Source organism: Beta vulgaris, chromosome 7 (assembly GCF_026745355.1).
Source record: "Beta vulgaris subsp. vulgaris cultivar EL10 chromosome 7, EL10.2, whole genome shotgun sequence".
Taxonomy (NCBI): Eukaryota; Viridiplantae; Streptophyta; class Magnoliopsida; order Caryophyllales; family Amaranthaceae; genus Beta; species Beta vulgaris.
This window is the reverse complement of record NC_079208.1, coordinates 8,381,848-8,408,347: the sequence shown is the minus strand read 5'-3', so window position 1 is coordinate 8,408,347 and position 26,500 is coordinate 8,381,848. Positions and strand designations below refer to the sequence as shown.

Below are 26,500 nucleotides of genomic sequence, written 5' to 3'. Positions count from 1 at the left end.
AGCAGTGACCTGTCATTACTGCCAGAAGAAGGGTCACAGAGAGTATGAGTGCTACGCAAAGCACGGAAAAGGTTTGAGAATTCAGGGAAACGGTAATCAGGCTAGCCAGGGTCTAATCAAATAGGGAACCAGGGTCCTAAGCCTGGAGGTCAAAATAACCAAGGGAACCATAGTAGGCCTGCTGCTAATGATAATTCTACCCAGAACAAACCTGCAGGAAAAGTGTTCGTGATGAGTCATAACGAGGCAGAGAGATCTGCGGATGTGGTAACTGGTAATTTCTCTATCAACTCAGTTTTCGTTAAAACGTTATTCGATTCGGGGGCTACTTATTCTTTTATTTCGCCTTCTGTTTTAAAGAGTCTGGGATTGGTGGAGTATGAGTCAATTGACTTGTCTGTTAGTATTCCTACTGGGGAAGTCGTTAAGTGTACTAAGTTATTTAAGAACTTACCTTTGAAGATAGGAGGGAGTGTTTTCCATCCGATTTGATCGAGTTTAACTTAGGGGATTTAGAGTTGATTCTTGGGATGAACTGGTTGAGTCATTACAAGGCCAGGATCGATTGTGAAGTCCAGAAAGTAGTGTTGAGAAACCCTTCGGGAAAATTTACCTCATATAGACGATTTGGGAAACCTAAAAACTTTGGAGTGATCTCTGCTCTACAAGTGCAGAAGTTGATGAGAAAGGGGTGTGAGCTGTTTTTCTGTAGTGTGCAAGATGTGAGTAAAGAAGCTGAGTTAAAACTTGAGGATGTTCCAATAGTGAATGAGTTTATGGACGTATTTCCGAGTGAAATTTCAGGATGCCGCCTGCAAGAGCTGTTGAGTTTACCATAGACTTAGTTCCTGGAACTGCACCTATATCTAAGGCACCTTATAGAATGGCACCTCCTGAGATGAGTGAGTTAAAGACACAATTCAAGAACTTTTGGATAAGGGTTATATCAGACCTAGTGCATCGCCTTGGGGAGCTCCTGTTTTGTTCGTGAAGAAAAAGGATGGGAGTATGAGTTATGTAAGACTATAGGGAGTTGAATAATGTTACCATTAAGAACAAGTACCCTTTGCCTAGAATAGATGACCTATTCGATCAACTAAATGGAGCGAGTGTGTTCTCGAAGATTGACTTACGTTCAGGATATCATCAATTGAGGGTAGCTGATAAGGATGTACCTAAGACTGCCTTTAGAACGCGTTATGGTCACTACGAGTTCACTGTAATGCCATTTGGGTTAACCAATGCTCCTGCTATATTTATGGATTTGATGAATAGAATCTTTCATGAGTTTTTAGATAAGTTCGTAGTGGTTTTCATCGATGACATTTTGATTTATTCGAGGAATGAAACCGAACACGATGAACATTTGAGGATTATCTTGAAACCTTGAGGAAGAACCAATTATATGCCAAGTTCTCTAAGTGTGAGTTTCGTTTGGAGAAAGTAGCATTCTTGGGTCATTTTGTGTCTAAGGAAGGAGTATTCTGTAGATCCTGCTAAGATTCAAGCTGTGAGTGAGTGGCCAACTCCAAAGAGTGTGACTGACATTAGAAGTTTCTTGGGTTTAGCTGGCTATTATAGGAGATTTGTGAGGGATTTCTCGAAGATAGCGAGACCTATGACGAATTTAATGAAAAAGGACCAAGTTTGAGTGGAATGAGAAGTGTGAGGAAGCCTTCCAGATCTTGAAAGATCGTTTAACCACTGCACCTGTCTTAACCCTACCTGATGGGAATGAGGGATTTGAGGTCTATAGTGATGCTTCGAAGAATGGTTTGGGTTGTGTGTTGCAACAAAATGGGAAGGTAATAGCTTATGCATCGCGTCAACTGAAACCTTATGAGGCTAATTACCCTACCCATGATCTAGAGTTAGCTGCCATAGTATTTGCATTGAAGATTTGGAGACATTATCTTTATGGGGCAACTGCAAGATATTCACAGACCATAAGAGCTTGAAATACATATTTACCCAAAAAGACTTGAATATGAGACAAAGGAGATGGCTAGAGTTGATTAAGGATTACGATCTAGACATCCAGTATCATGAAGGGAAAGCCAATGTGGTGGCTGACGCCTTGAGTAGGAAATCGAGTCATAGCTGAGTCTTTGATAGTCCTGAGGAGTTGTGTAGAGATATGCAAAGGTTGAACCTAGAAATTTTAAATCCTGGGGAAAGTGAGGCTAGACTCAGTAATCTTTCTTTGGGAGTGTCAATTTTCGATGAGATCATTGAGGGTCAAGTTGGGGATGAGCATCTAGATAAGATAAAAGAGAAAATGAAGCAAGGTAAGGAGGTAGACTTCAAGATTCATGGGATGGGAGTCTAAGGTTTAAGGGACGGTGGTGTGTACCACAGAAGTGTGAACGACCTAAAAGACGTCTTATGGATGAGGGCATAATACTCCGTATTCTGTGCACCCTGGGGGTGACAAGTTGTATAAGGATCTTAAGGTGATATATTGGTGGCCGAACATGAAACGAGAGGTAGCCGAGTATGTGTCTAAGTGTCTAACCTGTCAGAAAGTGAAGATAGACCATAAGAGGCCCATGGGGACAGTCCAACCACTAGAGGTTCCTGGATGGAAGTGGGATTCGATTTCTATGGACTTTGTGACTGCCTTACCCAAGTCGAGGAGTGGAAATGATACCATTTGGGTTATAGTGGATAGACTGACCAAGTCCGCTATTTCATACCTATTAAGGAGACATGGAAGAAGAAGCAACTCGCTACAACCTATATCAAGCATGTAGTGAGATTGCACGGAGTCCAAAGGACATTATTTCAGACCGTGACTCTAGATTTCTATCAAGTTTTGGAAGAAGGTCAAGTCAAACCTTGGGACAACATTAAAGATGAGTACCGCCTTTCACCCTGCGACCGATGGTCAGACTGAGGGACTAACCAAACTATGGAAGATATGTTGCGAGCTTGTGCTATAGATTTTCAAGGAAGTTGGGAGGACCAATTAGATTTGATTGAGTTCTCTTACAATAATAGTTACCATGCGAGTATAAGATGGCACCTTTTGAGGCGTTATATGGACGGAAGTGTAGAAGTCCCATTTGCTGGAATGACTATAGTGAGAATGTAGTTTTGGGGACAGAATTCATTGAGGAGACCGTCAAGAACGTTAGATTGATTCAGGCTAGAATTCAAGCTGCGCAAGATAGGCAGAAGAGTTATGCCAACTTAAAACGACGCGAAGATGAGTTCGCTGTAGGTGATAAAGTATTCCTGAAAGTATCACCCACCAAAGGCGTTATGAGATTTGGGAAAAAGGGCAAGCTGAGTGCTAAATATGTAGGCCCATATGAGATTTTGGAGCGCATTGGGAAAGTAGCTTATAGATTGGCATTGCCAATGGAGTTTGAAAAGATGCATGATGTATTTCATATATCCCAATTGAAGCGCTATATCCCTGATGAGCGCCATGTGTTAGAGCCTGAACGAGTGCAGATAGATAGTAGCCTCACTTATGAGGAAAGACCTGTCAAGATTCTCGACAGAAAAGTGCGTAGTACGCGTAACAAGGATGTTCATATTGTCAAAGTTCTTTGGTCTAACCACGAGTCAGAAGAGGCAACGTGGGAAGCCGAAGAGGATATGAAGAAAAAGTATCCAGACCTATTCCTTGAGGTGAGTTACGAGGGCGTAACTCGTTTTCTTTAAGGGGGGTAGAATGCGATAAATTTCGCGCTTTTTGTCTATTTTTATGACATTTTCATGATATGTATGCCTATGTTGGGCAATTTGCACATGTTAGTGCAAAAGAAGTAGAGTCTCCGCATAAGAAAAGTGTTCGTAAGTAACACAAGTGTTTTAAAAATGGGAAGTGCACGAGAGGCACTACCTTTTCCCCAAAAAGTTTCGAAATGTTTAGTTTAAACTTTTGAAAGTACGAGGGTTTTGTGTTAAGTTTCGGGACGAAACTTCTTTTAAGGGGGGTAGACTGTAATCCCCCACATTTTAAAAGGATTTTCATAAATATATTAAGTTATTTATGAATTATATTTAAATCCAAATGGTTTGGAAAATGATTTGACTTTTAAAAGGGTTGACTATTTTAAAAGTCAACTAAAAATATTTTTCTTAGCTTAATAAAGTTTGTAATATTTATTAAGCGTGTTTTAAATAAGAGTTAATTATTAAAAGCATATTTGAAAAGAAACTTAATGGAATCGAAAGCCCAAAAGAAATAAAAAGGGAAAAGGATAATTTGATGACTAAAGTCCTAACAAGCCCATCTTGTTAGTCATCAAAGTTTTAATTATTGAATTCCTTTTCCTAAGCCCAATAGGATTAGCCTATTTAAATATCCTAAAACCCAAATATTTTGCCCTACACTTTATTTTCTCTCTCCTCCCTTGCACGTGACCTTCGAGCCTTCTCTCTCACTCGACATTTTCTCTCTCCTCTTCCTCTTGAGCGTGAGTTCCATTTTTTCTCTCAAAAATCGTTTCTTCTTCGCTAAGTAACGTTTCTTGTTGAACAAGAAACGTCACAAACCTTTTCTTGAAGCCGAAAAACGTGATTTCTAGGCCTGGCAAAAGTCGACCCAACCCGACAACTCGACCCGAACCCGACCCGAAATTAGCGGGTTTGGGTTGAGATTTTCAACCCGATTAGTTAAATGGGTCGACCTGAACCCGACCTGAAAGTTAAATGGGTCAGGTTCATGTTGAATTTTCTGACCTGAAATTGACCCCGCTTGACCTGATTTGTAAATGGGTCAAAATCAGGTCGGGTCAACCCGTATAACTTAACCCGAATAATTTAATAATAAAAAAGACATTTTCCAGCCCAAAGATGTTGGGCCCATAAATTAATATCAGCCAAAAAAAAAAGGAACGTTAAGTCTCTAAAGTGTAACCCTAAAAATCTACCTCCTGTCCTCACTCCTCAGCCGACATCACTCACTAAATTTCTAACCCTAATTTCTCTCTCACTCTCTCTGTCTCTCACTCTCTCACTCTCTCACTCTCTCACTCTCTTTCTTCGTCGCCGCTACAACTCGCCGGTCTTCTGAGTTCCGCCGCAACAACTCGCCACGAGTACTATTAGCAACAACAGTCCGAATTTCTTCAACTGGTGGAAGCCGAACAAATCACAGAAATTCAATCGAGAAATTTCGTCTTCGTCTTCGTTGGTCTTCTACTCTTCTTCGTCTTCTTCAACATTCAGGTATTTTTTTCTTTTCTGCTATTTCATTTTTTCTGCTATCTTCGTCTTCTTTTTTCTTTCTTTTCTTTTCTGCTATTTTTTTTCTGCTATTTCCTTTCATTTTTTTATGTTATTTTTATTTCATTTTTTTCTGCCATTTTATTTTATTACGTTTTGTTTTTTCTGCTATTATTTCTTTCGTTTTTTATGCTATTTTATTTCGTTTTTATTTCTTCTATTTCATTTCGTTTTTTCTGCTATTTCATTTCGTTTTTTTGTATGCTATTTTTATTTCATTTTTGTTCTGTTATTTCATTTCGTTTTTTATGCTTTTTTTTCCTTTTTTTTCCTTCTATTTCATTTCGTTTTTATGCTATTTTATTTCATTTTTTTAATGCTATTTTATTTCATTTTTCTTTCTGCTTTTTCATTTCTTTTTTATGCTATTTTTTATTATTTTGTTTCCTTCTAAAGTTGATTGAAACTGAACATTCTCTGTTTCCTTATATGCTATATTATTCTGTTTCTCTGTTTTTTCAATGAGAATTTCATTTCGTTTTTAGCAGCAGGAGAGTTTTATTTCATAATCAAAAAACAGAACATTCTCATTGATTGAAACTGTTTTTTTATTATTCTGTTTTCCTATTTATTGTTAAATTTATTGTTCTGTTTTTTTATTGTCTGTTTTCCTATTCTTCTGCTATGTTAAATGTTCTGTTTTCTGTTTTTCTACTCTTTATTTATTTGTTTACTTTGGTTTCCAGCTTAATATGGCTGATGAAGACTTCAAGGAGCAGATTGAGCTCTCATCAGAGGCAGAACTTGTGGTCTTGTGGTTGAGTTGTGGTCTTGTGAACTTGTGAACTTGTGGTTGTTTAACTCTAAAACATTAAGGATTTGGTTTGTAATATTTGGTTTGTAATATTTTTAAGTATGAACTTGGTACTTAGTAGTTAGTATTATATATGTTATTGCCAAGTATGAACTTGGTTGGCTAAGTTTATTGAAATTTCATTGAATTATGCAATTGTTTTGAATGTAAAAAAAAAATCAGGTTATATGGGTTGGGTCAACCTGAAAAAATCAGGTCAAACAGGTTCAGGTTGACCCATTTACAACCCGTTTAAAAAAATCAGGTCAATTTACGATCAGTGTCAGGTTGATCCGATAACTTTCAGATCAGGTTAGGGTTAGTGATATTGACCCGAAAATATAAACAGATCAGGTTCAGGTTGGGGGTTTTCAACCCGAATTAACTTGACCCGAACACGAACCCGACCCAACCCGACCTGATTGACAGGCCTACTGATTTCCGCCGGTCCTTGCTGCTGTCACAGCCGCGGCGCCCCTTTCCTCCTCTTACTTTGGTTGTTTTCTTTACTTCTCCTTTAAGATTCCATTAAAGTTCTAATTTTTATTATTATTTTATTATTATTTGCATGATTACGATTTGAGTTATTATTTTTATTATGAGATATGTATTTTTCGGATCATATGTATAAAAGAAAAATTTCAGATTTATTATTTTTAGTTTTAATCATGAAAGATGTGATTTTTAGGGTTTTAAATCACTAGAAATCGTATATTTAAAGTATGAATATGAATTTTGATTGGAATACGATTTTTTATTCATTTAAAATATTTTCAGAAGGTTTAGAAAATTTTATAGATGCTGGAAATTCAGAAAGTTAATATTTTAAGGTTTTTAATGGTTTTTAATCACTAGAATAGTTGATCTATACTAGGGATTAAAAATAATGAGAGTTTAAATTATAAAAACGATTTTTAAAGAAGTTTAAAAGGGTTTGGGACGTTTTAAAGTTGCTGTATTTTTTTTAGTTCAAGTATTTACTTGATTATTTTTGTTTAGGCGGAGAATATAGTAGGGGACTTTTAGATCGAAACAGTGGCCTACCGTTGCGTTTATACAAGGTACGTACATAGTCTACGTGCTAAATGGTTAGAAACATGCTCTAGGGATGTTTTTAATTTGTAGTATCATGTATAGGACCTGTTGTTCATATATATGGTTTACTGAGATGGCTTTACATGTTATTTGCTTGTATGCTACATGTAAACTGAGAATATGTTTAAGTATGACTTGTTTGTATGGAAGTTTGATGCAAACAATAATTTCAGTTTTGGTATTAATTCGTAAGTGGATTAATTTAAGTAAGTTGAAATCATGGGTTACATAGATTTCTTGGAATTATCATTTATCTTATAAGAACCGTGGATCTTATTTGAAGTATGGATTATACCTATATAAAGGTACGGATTTATGTTGGCTAGGTTCAACAAAGGATAAAAGAAATAAAAGGGGATCTTGTTTGATAAGTTGTGGATCACTTGTTAATTCAAAGATAAAAAGAATGTTGTTGTGATTATGTGATTATTGAATTATGTGTTATTTGGTTGTTGTGGTGTCAACACAAGTAATAATTATATTTAACGTAAAGTGAAACGAGAATAGGTTATAGACTTTAGACTGGTGCACGTCTAGAGTTGGACACTAAGGGTTGGGGTACATAGTCCGCCGTGATATGTATCTTCGAGGTTGGATTGATCACCATTCCTCTTTAGTTCAAAGGTTCCTCGATATCGCAGGTCATTCTGGTTTACGGAGTCATGACCGTATTTCCTATTTCAGTATAGACAACTCGTCCCATAACTATTCCATTTAAAGAAGAAATAAAAGTTAGAGTTTAGTTCAGTAAGAGTCATCTGCAGTTGTTATGTATTATTATTTTATTCTACAAGTTGTGTTGTAGTATCATGTTTAGGATTATTGTTGTCTGATATGTAGTACTCAGCTTTGCTGATTACGTGCTTGTCTGTGTTTGTGATCATGGCTTTGCCTATTGATCCTGTGGTGATCCTTCGGGGGAGCAGAGTCAAGAAAGCATTGACATTACAGGTTCGAAGATGCATACCATTGGGAATCTGGAATGGAGAGGCTTTTGTGACATTAGTCGTATTTAAGTTGTTTCTAGGAAGTTATATTTCAAACATTAGCTTTAAGTTGGTGTGTTTCAGTTCAAACATTGTTTGACTCTTATTTCATAAGTTTAATAAAGTTGGTTTTGTTTTAGTAAGTTTTCCGCTGCAAAATTCTGAGTAAGCCGAAACGTTTTCACACGGGCGATAATGCCTGGGTAATTCTCTAGATTTGTTATAAAAGTATTTTCTAGAAAGAGAGAATTATCGGGGTGTTACAATCCTTTTATAACATAATGAACCCTAACAAAACTCTAGAATATACTCCGCACAAAACCCTGAAAGAAATGGCACATCTCGCGTCAAAATCCTCGTCGCGGATCGAGCGACATCCGCCCAATCGGGCGATCATTTTCTTCAAGCTAGTTGACGTTTCAGGCACGATCGGACGATGTTCACCCGGTCGTAATTTAAAATTCCAGTTTCAACAGTTATTTGTCAAACAACCATAATTTTATCATTTCTCAGCAAAATTAGGCATATGACTTGTCGTTAGAAAGCTCTTGGAACAAGCTATTACCTTCAATTTGAACCACATCAAAAACATTTATAGGTTTAGAGATATGTGCATCCAAAGTCAATCTTATGTCGTTTTTTTTTTGAGGGGACAATCTTATGTCGTTTTCACAAGGTTTCAAGTCACAAATAACACAATTGTACATTGAAATACATACAAGGTATAATTAAATTGAAGATTTTTAGTGTGCTTCCATCTACGAAAATTTCTAGGGTTGATCATGAGTGCTTTTGCTCATTGGCGAGGTAAAAAGTATGTAGAGGCTAGGTTTTAATAATTCTTTAGTTTTGTGCTTTTAAGGTTCCATCTTAGATCCTTCTAGCATTAACATTAGGTAAATATTCATTATTGAAAGCAATGAAAATCCTCACCAGACTTATAAAAGAAAAGTAACAGTGAAACTCTGAAAATACTGGAAAATAAAAAGAGATAAATAGAATTTCGGTCGTTGACAAAATATATACTTCTATCAATAACCTAACTAGCCAAAATACATGTATAATGGTAAGAAAGGATCAAATTCCATAGAGATTATCAATTAGATACCAAAAACATTATGAACTGAATTACAAGTTATTTTGGAAGCTACAGTGGATTGAAGGTTTAAGATTAACCAATTGTTATGGGGGTATTCTAGTCCACGTGGCAATCAATCATTGACAACAATATAATTATTATGCATTGTCACTTGGCAGTAGGCGATTGGTTTAAAGATGGAAGCACATGTTGCCAACGGGCAACGTGGCAGGTTACGTTGTTATGGCAGCTCCTAAAATGGTGGCGGGTTGTTCCTAACATAGTGGCAAGTGTAGGAAGAGGAAAACAGTAAGTCTGTGGTTAAATCGGTTGGTAAACTATTGAGAAGATCAAAGGAGAACCCTAAAAAGTAGGAACTGACAAATTGCAGCACATTTGACGGATTTTGCTTCAATCCTCATTCTTTCTATTATAAATACTCCTATTGTAAACCATACAACATAAATAATTTTTCTCCTAGTCACTCATAACCCTAAATGTTATATTTTGCCTCACTCTCTCCATCATTTTTCTTTTATATCTTAATTTGCCATTTCTTTCTCTCTAAAAGCTGAGTTGATCGTCCTGTCAATCAGGCAAAACCAGAGTACTTGTACTGCAAATTGATATTATTATAGTGGATTGACGGACCCCGTAGTTTTCTCCCCATCTACAGGGTTTTCACGTAAAACTGTCTTGTGTTATATCTTTATTTCTGCATTATACTTCGTTCCTTTATTTTGCCAAGTATTGCAAGTTAATTGTCAACCCCCTCTTCAAACAAATTAGCCTTAAATGTGAAATTTGTCCAAAACACCAACTATGCAACTATTATAATTAACTAGAAAGACTAAGAGAATTGACTTATGAAACAATCAAGCTAAGGATATAAACTAGAGTAATAAGCGGGGATTCCAACCTAACCAACACACCATACGAGTGACAGGAGTGGGTCAAAAATTAACTACGGGACGAATTGACTTCATCTAGTTTGACGATGATTAAAATCTATCCTAGTCAAGGTCTATCACATGGGTAATTGAACAAGACGATTATAGTCAAGTCTATCAAATTTTTCACTTAATTTGTTAATCACACATATCATAAAACTAGTTGTTGAGTACAGAATAAGATTTTTTGGACAATAATTGTACTTAAAAAAAAAGATTTGGACTCTACTTAGACACCTTAGTTAGTAGATAAAATAAAGAAGCACACATATGTTTTCACTTAATTAGTTAATTATAACACTACCAGCCATTACATTACTTTCTTCATGTGTATATCTAACACTTATTTTTCTCAATTTCCACGCATACAAACAACATTGAAACTTCTATAATTTTAATACATTCGTCCAACTGTTACGTATTAGACAGGAGCTTGCTGCCAACAATATCATGCACCAAGCTCCATTATTAGCTCGCTTAGCAAGAAATGTTCGGACCAGGAGTAACACCAAACTTCTTGCAATACTTGCGGTAATACTTAACACGGTTTTTGACAGCAGTAGGTCGGTTGCCACCACATTCGCCACCATTGATAGCCCTGATAGTTGCTCCAAATCCTCTGTTCATTCTAGAATGAACCCTAGTCATCCAGTACCAAAGTGCAGTCTTGAAAGACACGGTAGGGTTCGACGACGCGAGTTCAGGTCGGTTTAACAGGTCTAGGCCGAGGTACTTGCCACAAGCTCCATAGTTGCAATTCCATGTAAGCTGAATAGGGCCTCTCCCATGGTAACTTTTTCTTGGTTTGCATTTATACCTTGAGCAAGATCGGTCACAGTATGGAGTAGTGGCAGCACCAATTTCATCTATGTAGCAGAAATCTACAATTATGCATGCATAAAAGAAAGTTAATTGTCTGTATAGTATTGTATAGTATAGTATAGTATAGTATAGCGCGCCAATAAGTCCAATTATCTACAAATAGAATTCCTATCTCGACTATTTTGCTACAGACTATTCATGTTGCAAGAGATTTACTTAGACTCTTGCCGACACACAAATTTGACCATTAATTTATCTTTTATTTTTTATTTTTTTACAAGTATAAAAACATTAAGATTTCAGATTATATATATTGAGATAAATCCAATGATAGTTTACACCATAACATATTTATATAGTTAAAAACAATATTGTATGTCAAAATGAAATATATGAATAGGACAAAAATCATTCTGTTACAATTTTAAAAAAAAAAAACGATTGAGCGAGGAAGTAATGTGACTAAATAATATGATTGACACTAATGCTTATAAAACTTTGACTAATTAAAAATATCAAGCAAATGCTTGTTATTTGAAGTGCAAATTAAAGTATTCTATTAGACGAGTGTTGCAATTAACTGGCCTATTGTAAGATCGATCAAGTCTCATCAGAATCCGGATATATTTTAAGATGAGAAGAGAAGTATATTATCATTTACTTATAAATAAAGACAGGATATCAAGGTTACTTACAACTAGTCCCATGTATAGATATAAGACGAGGAAGGTCAAGGTAAATGTAAATTCACCTCACCTAAGACATACACAAGCACTCCCTTCGTCCCATAATATAGTGCATACTTCATTTTTGGTGGTCAAACTTTAAAATCTTTGACCGAATATCCTCATTTGTATATATAAAAAAACATGCGGAATCTTGTTAGATTTGTCTCAATGCGTAGTTTCATAATGTCAACTTTTTATATTTTTTATTAATACAAAATTGAAGATATTAAAGGTCAAAGTTACGTCTTGAAAACCGTGTGAAAAATAAACAAGCACTATATTATGGGACGGAGGGAGTAGATAATAAGACAAGGAATGCAAAGGTGACTTACGACCAGTCTCATGAGTAGCATGAGCAAAGAAGGCAGCAATCTCCCTCTTGGCAGCAAGTGTGGAGCCACTTCCGAACTTAGGGAAGGATTTAGCAGCACGTAGAAATGCTGCTCGCGAGTAGAAACGTTTACCCCTGCAAGATGAAGAAGCTTGGCTAATGATGCTATTGAAAAAAGATGGTTTAACCACAGTACTTACTTTAATAGCATCAGCTCTAATAATAAGTTGATTATTCAGGTAACTAAAGATTATCCCTAACACTATCACACACCCTAATGGTATTTTCATCTTGTCTGGCTACAACTATATTGGTTAATGTTTATATCTTTGCTTAGCTTATGATGAGATGATATAGAACCAAATGATGGTATTTATAAGGTTTAGTAACTAAACAAAGATCAGTTTAAATTAATTGTATATTGAAATTTGAAAGATATTATTAGTTTTAAATTTTATTAATTCTATGGTACAAGGCCAATAAGATAGTACCAAATTAAAGATCAAACATTATCTGTATTCTAAGTGAACCATTGACCATTTATATTTTCTATGATTTTATTGGCAGAATACATGCAACATTATACGCTAATACGCTATGTCTCGGGTTTTATATTCATTCGCTATGCTAATATATACGCTATGTCTCGGGTTTTATATTCATTGGCCAACTATCATATCAATAGTTTAACAAGTAAGCGTTATCACACTTGTAGCGTATATAGAAGGTTGATCTGCATGATATAAATATTTCTTACCTATGCACAAAACAAAAAATATAGTTATCTAATAATCATAAAATAATAGAGTTAAGTACACAATTGGGTACTCAACTTTGCCTTTTGTTTCAATTTGGGAACTGAACTTTCAAAAGTTCCAGTTTGGGTACCAACGTCCGTTAATTTTGGTGCAGAACTTTGTAAACTAACCATTATCAGCACCAAAAAAAAAAAATTGTGACGTGACGATAATTATATTTTTTTTTAAGTCTTCTTTTCTCTCTCCTCTTTTGCATCAGCACGTGTCAAGTGAAACTAATCACACTAGTCAAGCAAGTGGAACGCCAAGTTTGATCACCTATATCTTCTTTAAATTGTCAAAAGCCAAACCCATAACAAGAAAAAAGCAATAAAAAAGATAGCAAAATATCAGCGAAAAGCAAAATTGAAAAACGAAATTTTCATTGGTTCCTTATTTCAACTTTAAAAAGATTCGAATTCGTTTAAAATTCCCTCTTTTGCATCAAACCCTTATCCAAAAATCCGATTTTTGATTGACCCAATTGAGAAATTTGGCTGAAAATTGTGGAGAAACTTTGTTGGGTTGATGAATTTTTGTGGGTGTTGTTGTTCTATTTTGTGGGTATTGAAGCTACTCAAACTGATGATGCTGATAAACAAAGTCAAACAGTGGATGCTCATATTAATAACTTCTATCACACGCCAGCTGATTAGTTAGTTAAAAGAGTTTGTTACAAGTTGTTCGAAGCTGTTAAAAAGTTTGTTAGAGAGTTTGTTAACTCTATGTATATATATCTCTTTCCTTCTCTACATTGTAAATTAATTCAATACACACAGAAATGAGAATGTGTTTGAACTTCTTTCTCTCTAGCTCTACAATCTTATTTTCTCTTAAATAATTCTGCACAAATTATCATGGTATTAGAGCGAGTTATTAATCTGCGATCATTAGTTCTTTGTTCGTACAACTGAAATTCCGCATTCAAACTACAATCTGCACTAAAATCTTCATGTGAAGATCTTATTCGCAAGAAATTCTGAAAATCCAGGTCTATTTTTTTCTTAATCTGAAAATAGCTGAAAGTTTCTTCAATCATTGTCAAAATTGTTCTAATTCTCTTCTGAAATTGTCGAAATTAATCCTGAACAATTGAAGTTGTTTGCTGAAACCAATTGTGTGATTCAATTCTTGCAAATTTCTCTGAAAATATAGTTTTAGTATCATCTAGAACTCTGAATATTCTTATCTTCATATTCCTGATTTTGTATACTGATAATCTGATTTCTCAATATCTTTCTCCATTCATCTTTCTGATCTGATAATCCACTCTCATTGAGAAAAATGGCTGAAAAAGAAGCACCTAATTCTGCTCCAAATACTTTACCTCTAAACCAGGATCCTAGTAGTATCTACTACATACATCCTTCAGATTCAAATTCAACACAAATTGTTTTTGTTAAATTTAATGGAAGTGCCTTCAATGATTGGAAACGTTCAATGATTATTTCATTGTCTGCTAAAAACAAACTGAGGTTTGTAGATGGAAGTTTGGAGGTTCCTGATATTGGAACAAAAGAATTTGATGCTTGGGAGAGATGTAATAACCTAGTAATTTCCTGGTTGCTGGCTAATTTGGATCAATCTGTCAAGAAAAGTGTTCTTTTCTTTGAAACAGCAGCAGAAATATGGCAAGATTTAGAGGAGAGGTTTGGATATTCCTCCATGACACAAGTCTGTGCCTTATAGCAAAAGCTTACTGACACTGAACAAGGTAATGCTTCTGTGTCTGAGTTTTATACTCAACTTAAGACTATCTGGGATGAGATCAATGATGCTCATCCTTTACCATACTGTACTAGTCACAAATGTACCTGCAACTTAACTCAAAAGATCTATGCTAGAGATCAAGAACAGAAATTACTTCAGATTATGATGAAGCTGAAAGATTGTTTCTCTACTGTGAGGGGAAACATTCTCATGACTGAACCTCTTCCTAAAGTGGCACATGCATACAGAATTTTTACACAGGAAGAGAGGCATCAAGAAGTTGCACAACTCTCCTCTCATAATGAGTCTTTAGCTTTTGTTGCTGACAAGAAGCCATACAAGCCATATCAGAATAATCCTACATATAATAAACCTGCCTATAACAAGTCACAAAACTTAACTGGGAACAAAAGGCCTGGTGCACATTACTACTGCACTCATTGTAAGGTGCCAGGTTACAGCATGGAGAGGTGCTTCAGGATTCATGGTTTCCCACCAGGTTTCAAGGGGTTTAAAGACAAAAGAGTTGCAGCTTTAACTCATTCTAATGATGTACATGACTCTGACAATAACACATCTGAAGTAAAACATGATTCCATCTCTATTGATCAGTTTAATCAACTGATGAGTCTACTTCAACAACAACCTTCTAGTTCTAGAGCTCAAGCTGTTGATACTCAACACACATCTGGCCATGCTCTTGTAGCAGGTACTTACTGTTTACTTACTTCATCTAATAATACTTGGCTATTAGATAGTGGTGCTACTGACCACATTTGCTCCACTCTAACCCTTTTTCACTCATATTCTCCCACAAAAACTTCTGATCATCACATCACTATTCCTGATGGAAGGCAGATACCTGTCTCTCATATTGATCCTGTGCAACTCACTAAAGATATTAAGCTACATAATGTGCTCCACATACCTGACTTTGAGTTCAATCTCATTTCAGTGCACAAACTCTGTCATGATTTGAATTGTCAAATCATTTTCACTCATGATTCTTGTTTTCTCCAGGGACAGACATGACCTTCAATGCTTCTTTGTATATTGAAAGGTGACCTGTACAGTGTTGCTTCTTCTTTAACACCAGAGAAGCCTTTACTTCCTTCACATACTTCATGTTTTTCTGCTTTAGACACTGCCAAGCTATGGCATCTTCGTTTAGGTCATTTACCTTTCAAGCAAATAACACATGTACTACCTGATTGCATTGTAAAATCATGTCATCATGATATCATTTGCCAAGTATGTCCAGCTGCTAAACAATCTAGACAATCATTCCCTGTTAGCAGCATTAAAACCACCAAACCTTTTTGAATTACTTCACATTGATGTATGGGGTCCATATAAGACCAAAACTCACTCAGGTTGTACACAATTTCTGACCATAGTGGATGATTTTACTAGATTCACTTGGGTTCATTTTCTGAAATATAAATCTGATTCAGTTCATGTTCTACAGACTTTCTTTACTTATGTTTCTACTCAGTTTAATGCTCACATTGTTTGTGTGAGGTCTGATAATGCCAAAGAATTAGGAGAAGGTGCTATGAAGAAGCTATATGAACAGAGAGGTATCTTACACCAAACTAGTTGTTCAGATACTCCCCAACAAAATGGGGTTGTTGAGAGGAAGCATAGACACTTACTAGACACTGCTAGAGCTCTCTTCTTCCATTCCAAAGTGCCAACTAGATTTTGGGGTGATTGCATTATCTGTGCAGCTTATCTCATTAACAGGATGCCACTTCATAGTCTCAACAATGCTACTCCTTATGAAAAGCTTTTTTAGAAGGCTCCTCTTTTAGCTCATCTCAAAGTATTTGGCTGCTTATGTTACATCTCCACCACAAGAGTTCATAGATCTAAATTTGATCCCAAGGCTCACCCAGGGGTTTTTCTTGGGTATTCTGTTACACAGAAAGGTTACAAGATCCTTGATCTCACTAGTAATCAAGTTGTTATCTCTAGGGATGTGGTCTTTCATGAAAGACACTTCCCTTTTCACCTGATTTCTATTGATACTACCAGCTTCTCTGACAATATATTTGTTCCCACAACCACTTATGACTTCTATGCTGATGACTATCCTATTTCATCTACACCACCTTCTCCCCCTGACCTTTCTCCTCCAAATACACCTCTCTCACATTCATCTTCTTCTGCCTCCCTCAACTCACCTCCTTCTATTCCTTCTTCTCCTACTGTTGACCTTAGTCAGGTCCTTCATACTTCACCACCTCCTAGATGCTCTACTAGGATTACTAAACCACCTGCCTATTTACAAGACTATCACTGTCATTCTGTTATTGACAGTACCATCCCTCACCATTGGTGTAATCTGGTTTCTTATCATTCTTACCCTCCTTCTCATAAAGCTTTTCTTTCTACTGCTATTTCTGAAATCAAAGAACCTTTATCTTATGCTGAAGCTTCTTCTAAGCCTGAGTGGGTCACTGCTATGACTAAAGAAATTCAAGCTCGTACTGCCAATCATACTTAGGACTTAGTTCCTCTACCACCTAGTAAGAAGGCTATAGGTAATAAATGGGTTTATAAAGTTAAACTCAAAGCAGATGGCTCTTTGGAGAGATGTAAAGCTAGATTGGTTGCTAAAGGTTATAATCAGAGATATGGTATTGACTATGAAGAGACTTTCTCCCTAGTGGTCAAAATGCCCACTATCAGATGCATCATTGCTCTAGCTACTCATCACAAATGGCCTCTTTATCAACTTAATGTCAATAATGCCTTTCTCCATGGAGATTTGCATGAAGAAGTTTATATGAAGGTTCCTGCTGGTTTTCCTAACCCAAACAATTATGTTTGCAAACTCAATAAGTCTCTTTATGGACCTAAACAAGCTTCTAGGCAATGGTTTGCCAAGCTTGTTCATGAACTTCTTACTCAAGGATTCTCTCAGTCTAAGAATGACTATAGCCTCTTTCTCAAGAAATCAGCAACACATATTACCATGGCAGCAGTTTATGTGGATGATATCATCCTCACTGGTAATGATCTAAATTCCATCAATGATCTTAAGGCTCACCTTCACTCCACTTTCAGCATCAAGCAAGGACTTGGGCATACTTCATTACTTTCTTGGCATTGAGGTGGGCTATGTACCTGAGGGAGTTATTCTAAGCCAGAAAAAGTTTACTAAAGAGTTACTTGCAGACTGTGGTTTTGATATTTCCAAGCCAGTTTCTACCCCTCTTCCTCTCAACATCAAACTTCAAGCTGCAGTTGGTGACATGCTTCCTGATCCTGAGGTCTACAGGTCTCTTGTTGGTAAACTAAACTTTCTGACCAACAATAGACCTGACCTAGCCTATACTGTACAAACTTTAAGCCAGTTTATGTCTGCTCCCAGAACTACTCATCTTCAAGCTTTGCTTCACACCCTCAGATATGTTCATAGCACTCAAGGTCAAGGCATCCTTTCACTGGTCATGACTCTTTAACTTTGCAAGCTTTCTCAGACTCTGATTGGGCAGCTTGCAATGACACCAGAAGGTCCATTACTGTCTACATTTTACTGTTTGGCAACTCCCCTATTTCTTGGAAATCCAAGAAACAAAGTATTATCAGCAAATCCTCCTCAGAAGCAGAGTACAGAGCCATGGCTGCTGCTGCTGCTGAGGTTACTTGGCTTGTCAGGTTGTTAGAGGAGTTGGGTGTCACTAATCTACAACCTGTTACCTTATTCTGTGACAATCAAAGTGTTATCCAGTGTTCCACGAGAGAACTAAACACATAGATATAGATTGTCACTTCACCAGAGACAAAGTGTTACAGGGCCTCCTCCAGCTTTCTTATTTGCCTACCCATTCCCAGTTGGCTGATGTTTTTACCAAGATTTTGTCCTCTCCTCACTTCAGGTCTCTATTGTCCAAGATGGGATTGGTTTCTTCTCCCACTCCCACCTTGAGGGGGGGTATTGAAGCTACTTAAACTGATGATGCTGATAAACAAAGTCAACAGTGGATGCTCATATTAATAACTTCTATCACACGCCAGCTGATTAGTTAGTTAAAAGAGTTTGTTACAAGTTGTTAGAAGCTGTTAGAAAGTTTGTTAGAGAGTTTGTTAACTCTATGTATATATATCTCTTTCCTTCCCTACATTGTAAATTAATTCAATACACACAAAAATGAGAATGTGTCTGAACTTCTTTTTCTCTCTACAATCTTATTTTCTCTGAAATAATTCTGCACAAATTATCAGTGGGTTTGAGTATGTTGGGTTGATGAATTTTTGTGGGTTCTCCTGAAACCTCTGTCTCAATCGCACATCCTCAGTCCCCTCCTTCACTAAGGTTCACAATGTTTCCCGGCATCGCGGTTGGTTGCGTTGTCGTCGTCGGTGCCAGAGTGTTCCGGTATTTTAAAAAAAACATTTCTCTCTTTGGTTTAATTTCATGAATTCTACTATATAATCAGGAACCGTGACTCATGAGAAGAATAATTTTATAGTTTTTAGTTTGTTATAATTATGAACATAAATTTTGATTATACAATTGTTAATATTCGTTTATTATAAACGAGAGATATGGAACGAATAAATTTTAGTTTAAGTTTTGTATATTATGATAATAATGATAATGAGGAAAAGAAAAATGAAATAAAAATCAATGTTGAGGTTTGAAGTCTTTGAATTGCAATTGGTTTCAATCAGTTGATGTTGAGGCTTCTCACCTACCAATCTTTACAATATTTTTATATCGTTTCGTGTGCTTTATGACGGTCAGCGCGATGGAATTCGCGGTGGTCGGTAGGGAGAACAGAGGTTGGGGTGACTGAATGAGCAAAAGTAGTTGAAGCGGGGGAGAGGAATTAGAGGAGAGAGAAAAAAGTTAAAAGGTTTGTCAAAAAGTTAAAAACTGATGCATGTCATATTTTTCCTTTTTTTGTGTTTTGATAACGATAAGTTATCAAAGCTCGGTACAAAACTAACGAACTCCCATTTTGAGTACACCCAAACTGAAACTTTTTAAAGTTTAGTACCCAAACTGAAACAAAAGACAAAGTTGAGTACCCAGTTGTGTACTTAACTCTATAATAATAAGAGCATTTCATGAGCTGTCAAACTATCAGATTAGGCCCTATTCTTTTTGACTTGTTTTCAATTTACTTCAATTCAGTTAAGTTTATTTCAATTCAATTAATTTTAGTTAATTTAATTTTAGTTCAGTTAATTTAATTTTATTTCAATCAATTTCATTTTAATTTAGTTAATTTAATTTAATTTTAGTTAATAATAATAAATATAATATAATAATATAATAATAAATAAATATAAATAATAAATAATAATAAATCTAATTTCAGTTCTAATTTAATTTCAGTTTAGTTTAATTAATTTCAGTTCCATTAATTTAATTTTAATTCAGTTAATTTAATTTAATTTAATTTTAGTCAAAATAAATTCAAAAGAACAGGACCTTAGTATAAGATTACGATGGTGTTTTGGAATTTGGAAACTAGCATGAACTCACCGATAAGAAATAGACTACTCCTAATTAAGTAATCAAATTATTCAAATTAATCCCCCTCATAATTATACATACATAGATCCCCAAAATTCTAGTAATTAACCTGCTCACACATGGCTAACAAATTGAATTCAATAAAAACTCATGATTACTATAATAATAAAATTAATAGATTTTTCACCAAATATCCCCGAGTAATTTTCTTTTTCATCAAATATCTTTAAACTTTTCTAAATTCAACATATACTCTCCACTTTCTTTACAGTTCATCTACATCCTTAATGACTCACGACTATCAGTTCTTTTAATCAATTATCCCTTATATCATTACCAAACTCTAAAAAATCCATATTTGAGTTATTTACCTTGACAAACCACCATCAAATCACCACCAATGACAAAAAAAAAGGAAAGAGAGTTATGGAGGAAATGAGAAAAATCATAGAAGGTAATTGTGTGGTTGTAACTTACGGTAAATGAATGATATAAATTAAAGGTTAATCGATAGGTTTACAATTATTAGTTATTAAGGGCATATAGTGAATTCTAAAAAAATTAAGGGATATATCATATATGGTGAATTTTTAAATATTAGGGGATAGTTAGTGAAAAAAATTACTCAAGGTATTTCACGTATTTGGTGAAAACCGTAAACTAAACACAAAAAGACAGCAATACTAATAACATCCAATCAATAAACAATGAAAGAGTACAAAAAAACATAACTATGAAGAATTTAAGATGAAAACTTACTAATGATTAATTGCAATGGAGAATAATAAAATTAAGGTTAAAAGTGTGAATCATAGATAGAATAGACTAAACAACAATAAAATGAAACTATAGAATAATGAGGGGTGTATTTCTTTTTGGTGCGAAAGAGGGAAAGACCCAAAGAAATACAAACTACTGATAAATAATGTGAGGGGTAGAGGCGTCCATGATATCTTCTCGAAGCAAGCCAGTGATATCTTGAGGTGGAGACTCATAGTAAATCACAGCAGCTCCTTGGAGGATACCCACATTCGCCAGTCTATCCGCAACTTATTACCTTCCCGATAAGAGTGACTTAAACGAACCTCCCACTCCTCGGAGTTTAATAATTTCCGGCATGAGTTGAGCAAATGGACGCATTCTCCACCATGGTGATGGGCATCTTGGAGAACCTCGAGACAAGCTTTGTTATCCATCTGAAGTACTAGCTTTGTTATTCCCAAATCCTTGGCCAATTCAAGCCCAATAGCTGTCGTTGCAAGTTCTGCCTTATAAGCTGAACAAGATCCAAAATTTGCCGGGAATTCGTGAATAAAGGAACCCCTACAATCACGTAGAATACCACCACCCCCTGCAAGCTTGGCTTCACCCTGTGAAGCACCATCAGTGTTGAGAGTAATCCATGGGGATGGGGAGGCCACCCATCTAACATACACCTCGCATAGGCGGCTTCCTCCGTGAGTCCTGTCCTGATCATGTACTAGTGCATGCCAAGAAGTCATGATCTGGGATTGGAGGAAAGAACCAATATCAATAGGAACGTCTTCCATGCAGCCAAACATGACACTATTTCTCCACCTCCAATTCCACCAAAGAGATGTAGCAAAGCAAATCACCCATTAGGGAGAGGAGTTAGGCACCTCATATCAGTTTGTAGATTGTGGGTAAGACAAGTCTGCAGGTCGGCCGAATAGAATATCGGGTGTTTGGCCGAACCCCTAAGACAAGCCCAGATGGTTCGCGGAGCAGGCAATCCCGAAATAGATGGAGAAGGGTCACATCACTGTTGTTATTGCATCTGCTACACCTCGGGTCTTCCGCTAAATGACGATGAACCCGGTTTGTATTACAAAGAATACGTTCATGGAAGAGGAGCCACAAAAAAAACCCGAATCCTTTGTTGAACTGGGGCTCGCCACGCAAGCTCCCACTTTTCGCTTGATCGGGAAGACAAGTCATCTCGCATAATGTCCATGGCATACTTGATAGAAAAGTCTCCCCATGTAGAGCCTTTCCAATATCGTAAGTCTCCGCATTCCTCATTTCCACCAGTTTCAAAACTGCAATGTTCCTTAATATGATACAAGGGAGAAGGTTAGCGAAAAGATCCCATTTCCAACCCACACCCACTTCCCACATGTCCTCCACTGTCACACCCTCAATGTCCCGAGGAATAGGGCTAGAGGCTAACCAGAGAAGGCAATCATCCGAAACCCAACAGTGATCCCAAAAGAGAGTGGTTCGCCCATTACCTACCGCAACAACCGACCCTATGTTTAATCATTTTGCATTCTCAGTTATGCCACGCCAAACATTAGACATATTTGAGGATGGTGTGAACATGTCAATGTCACACCTCCCCTTGCAATACTTATGTCTTAAAACCCGAAACCATAGGGAGGATGGTTCCGAGAGTACACACCAACCATGCTTTGTTAGGAAGGCGGAGTTGACTTGGCGGGAAGATCGTAGGCCTATACCCCCATTTTGGCGGGGTAATTGCAAGGTTTCCCAGGAGAGGAGGTGAATACTGCGTTTCTTTTCCGTACCGCCCCAAATAAAACGTCGAGTTTTTTTTATCTATTTCATCAGAAACAGTACGAGGAATCATAGCGGTTTGCATTGAATACGTAGCTAGCGTCTTCGGGGTAGACTTAGCTAAAGTAATGCGTCCAGCCAAGGAAAGGTACTTGGATCTCCAACCCGTTAAACGCCTATCAACTTTTTCACAAAGATGACCATAAGTTTCTTTTGCCACCCTGCTTGTAAGAGTTGGCATTCCCAAATAGAGCCCAAGATTATCAGTTGCTTCCATGCCTAAAGTGGAACATATATTCTCTCTGTCTCGCAGGCCCACATTTTTGGAAAAGTAGACTCGAGATTTTGGAAGGCTGACTTTCTGACCCGAAGCCATACAAAATCGATGAAGACAATCCTGAATAACCGAAGCTTGATCCAGGGAAGCTTCAGCAAACAAAACGATGTCATCCGCAAAAAACATATTGGATAATTTTGGCCCCCACTAGTAGAATAAATGCTTATTGCTGCGGTCAATAAATGCCCTATTGCGGCGGTTTTGGCCGCACAACAATTAAGGGGGCAACAATAGGTAATTAATATATTGCTGCGGTCTCTAGACAAAACCGCAACAATAGATATTTTTTAATAATAAAAATACAAGTATATTACTGCGGTTTCTCGAAACCGCATCAATATATGCAGGGCAGGTAAAAAAAAATTCATTACTCAAGACGTAAATTTGTAGTAGTTATAATACACTTATAATATAAACATTTTTAAATCCAAAGAGACTATTACAGTACAATAACAACACAAAAGTAATTAACCCAAACTGCCATATATTCAATAAAAATAATATTTTACAAACCCTAATTACAAAATATATAAAAACATAAAAACATAAATTTGAAAAAAAACGAAAAAGAAAAAAATAGGAATAGATTTCTCATTCGAACAAAAATACAGAGATTTAACAAAAAAAATTAAAAATTAAAGAAAAAAAGGGAACGACGTTGAGAAATAAAATACAGAGAAACATATTTCTCATTCGAATGACCACGAATGACTTGAACGACGAACGTTGGTGGTGGAGATGAACGCCGGAGGTGGAGACGAACGCCGGTGGTCGCCGGTGGTGGAGACGAACGACGTTGATGGAGAGATGCGAAAGATCTGGTGCGGACTAAGGAAACAGCGAATGACTCGAGACGAACGACGGAGAAGGAGCGAGAGGAAGACAGAGGAAGCGAGAGAAGAGAGAAGATGAGGGAAAGAAAGGAGAGGCGTGATAGTTGATACTGGTAAGAGGAGAGATAGAAGATGAGGGGGTGAAATCCTAATTTAATAAGGAAACCCTAGTTTAATCTTTTTATACTTAATTTTAAAAGCCTATTGCTGCGGTTTTTGTAAGAACCGCAGCAATAGGTTCAAATAATTTTATTTTAATATATTGTTGCGGTTCTTTTCAGAAACCGCAGCAATATGTTTGGTCAAATAGTCAAAAATTTTCAAAAAAAATCTGTTTAAATCGTATTGCTGCGGTTTTCAGCCGAAACCGCAGCAATATGGTTATTTTATATTTTTCTTTTTATTTTTACGTGATATATTGTTGCCTATGTGTAAAATCGCAGCAATATCACCGCGGCAATAAGCAATTATTCTACTAGTGCCCTCTCGACTCGCATAGATGGGCTTCCATCGATCTTGAATAATTGCTTCTTCAATCACCTGATTTAACCGCTCCATACATAACACAAATAAATAAGGAGAGAGTGGGTCTCCTTGTCTAATACCCCGCGAAGGTAGGAATTTGTCTGTGGGTTCTCCATTCCAAAGAATGCGCATGGATGGGGAAGATATATAGTCCATTATTACCTCCACCATTCGGATAGGAAAGTTCATTTCATGAAGGGTATTGCGAATAAAGTCCCACTTAAGACGATCGTATGCCTTCTTGAAGTCAATCTTAATAGTCATATATCCCTTACCGCTTGGTTTTCTTCACATAGTGAATGACTTCTTGAACTATGACAATATTATCTGTGATTTGACGCCCCGGAACAAAGCTTGTTTGGGTATTAGATGTCACAATTGGCAGGAGCGGGTTAATGCGATTTACGATGGCCTTAGTAATAATTTTGTAGATTACATTACAAAGTCCAATTGGTCGAAAATGTGAGGGTAAAGCCGGATTATCAGTTTTCGGGATCAACACTAGGAAGGTTTCATTAAGACCATCCGGTAGTCCATGCCCATCCAACACCGACAACACTAATTGATAAAGATTGGGTGCAACAATATCCCAGTTCTGCAGAGCTTTCACCGAGGCCATGTTTTTAATTTCACCACAACATCAATATCACATTTAGAGTAAGGTCTGTTCAACTTATCCCAATCAGCATTAGAGAATTCCGTACAAACACCAGAAGGAATATTATACTCACCATGAACCCCGTCATCCATGAAGAGCGTGGCAAAATAATTCACCATGATGCGTTTCACATCATATGGATCATGCACCCATTGGTCAGATTCATTCTTGATTGAAGTAATTCTGTTGCGCCAACGTCGAACCACAATACTTAAAATGGAAAAAGGTGGTATTTCGGTCCCCATCCTTAATCCACTCCACTCGTGCCTTCTGGAACCACAAGAGTTCTTCTTCGTGCAAGATCGTGTCCAACTCCCTACGCAGTTTTGCTTCCAATTTAATTAGCCCGGAATGGTGATTAGTGGCCAACTTCATTTGTATTCCTTTGATGCGAGCCATCAAGGTCCTTTTCTCGCGAAATATGTTGTGAAAATGGTCCTTATTCCATTCTTGTAAAGCCTTGAAAAAGGACGAGAGGGATGGAACAAGTGCAGCATCTTGTTTCCAGTTGAGAGCAACAAAATTATGAAAATGGTCGTGAGTAAGCCATGCTGTCTGGAATTGAAAGGGTCAGTTCAAAGAAGCAATGGGAGCAAAGCCATTCGGGGAGATTAGAAGGGGGCAATGATCAGATTGGAGAGCAGGATGATGACGAACTCGCGCAGAACCGAATTGCAGACTCCATTCATACATAAGGCCCTATCAAGTCTCGCACTTTGCCAAGTTTCAGCCGAGTTGCCTTGCGACCATGTGTGGGACGAGCCAGAGAACTCAATTTCCATCAAGTTGTTCTCTTCGATCCAATGATTGAATTGTTGGCTTCTCCTAGAAGTTGACGAACAGCTATATTTTGTTCCCAACCAAAGCGAGTTTAATTGAAATCGCGGGCCAACAACCAAGGTATATTATTTACATTAAGATTATGTGCACTATTCATGAGGTCGGATGAATTCGGGTACATATATTTTTAGGCATCGGATAAAAATCTCAGTGCTTGCTTAATATCATTGGGTAGCTTCAATGTCATCAGGAGTTCTGGATTCACCCAAGAATCCATCATCCATGAGTGAATCTCCATCTCCAGTTTGTGACTCAGGGGGTCGGTTGTGCCTAAGTACGGCTCCTCCATCGGCAGCGTGGCACCTAGTATCTTCTCCGACGGAATTGGGAAATAAATCGGGCGAGGGGTGATGAGGTTCATGGTCAAGGGGAGTGTCGATAAAGGTTCCGAAGTGGTCTTGTGAGATACCTGGAGAAGGAGGCTTAGGGTTAGATTCACTGCTAGCTTGGAAAAAGGGCGTGTTGTTTTCTTTGCCAAGAGACACAGTTAGGGCGGGGGTCTGGGGCGAGTCAATCATGATCTCATTGGAGATATTTTTTATTATAATAGATTTTGGCGCGAGGGTTGGCTTCTTTTTTTGAATATTTTTCTGCTTAGACTTTCCTAAAAAAGACCCTTCAAGAGGGGGGGATTTGAAAGTCCTAAATTAAAGGGATTTGGTGATAGGTTCTGGGCCAAATTTTGGGAGGAATTTCCCTGATCAACAGCTTCGCCAATAAGGCTAGAATCAAGCAGCGTGGCCC

General features: G+C 36.9%; 1 protein-coding gene and 1 long non-coding RNA gene across 2 annotated transcripts; one reads left to right on the top strand and one right to left on the bottom strand.

The window, feature by feature from the left end:
- The first annotated feature begins 4,983 nt into the window (after positions 1–4,983).
- LOC130592114 (uncharacterized) lies at positions 4,984–6,185 on the top strand. The gene is made up of 2 exons (XR_008970302.1): positions 4,984–5,184; positions 5,928–6,185. It is a non-coding gene; the product is annotated as an uncharacterized LOC130592114 (long non-coding RNA).
- A 4,082-nt stretch (positions 6,186–10,267) lies between these two features.
- On the bottom strand, positions 10,268–12,350 carry LOC104898598 (endochitinase At2g43590). The gene is made up of 2 exons (XM_010685695.2): positions 12,026–12,350; positions 10,268–11,024 (listed from the first exon to the last, which is right to left on the bottom strand). Exons 1-2 carry the CDS (start codon positions 12,312–12,314, stop codon positions 10,621–10,623), a joined length of 693 nt encoding a protein of 230 aa, XP_010683997.1. The 5' UTR covers positions 12,315–12,350; the 3' UTR covers positions 10,268–10,620.
- Positions 12,351–26,500: the final 14,150 nt, after the last annotated feature.

Bases quoted from the DNA above. Each gene is read 5' to 3' on its own strand.
- LOC104898598 (XM_010685695.2), bottom strand. From the start codon at position 12,314: ATGAAAATACCATTAGGGTGTGTGATAGTGTTAGGGATAATCTTTAGT. The intron at 11,025-12,025 runs GTAAGTCACCTT...GCATAATTGTAG, and splicing joins TGCTACTCATGAGACTGGTC to ATTTCTGCTACATAGATGAA.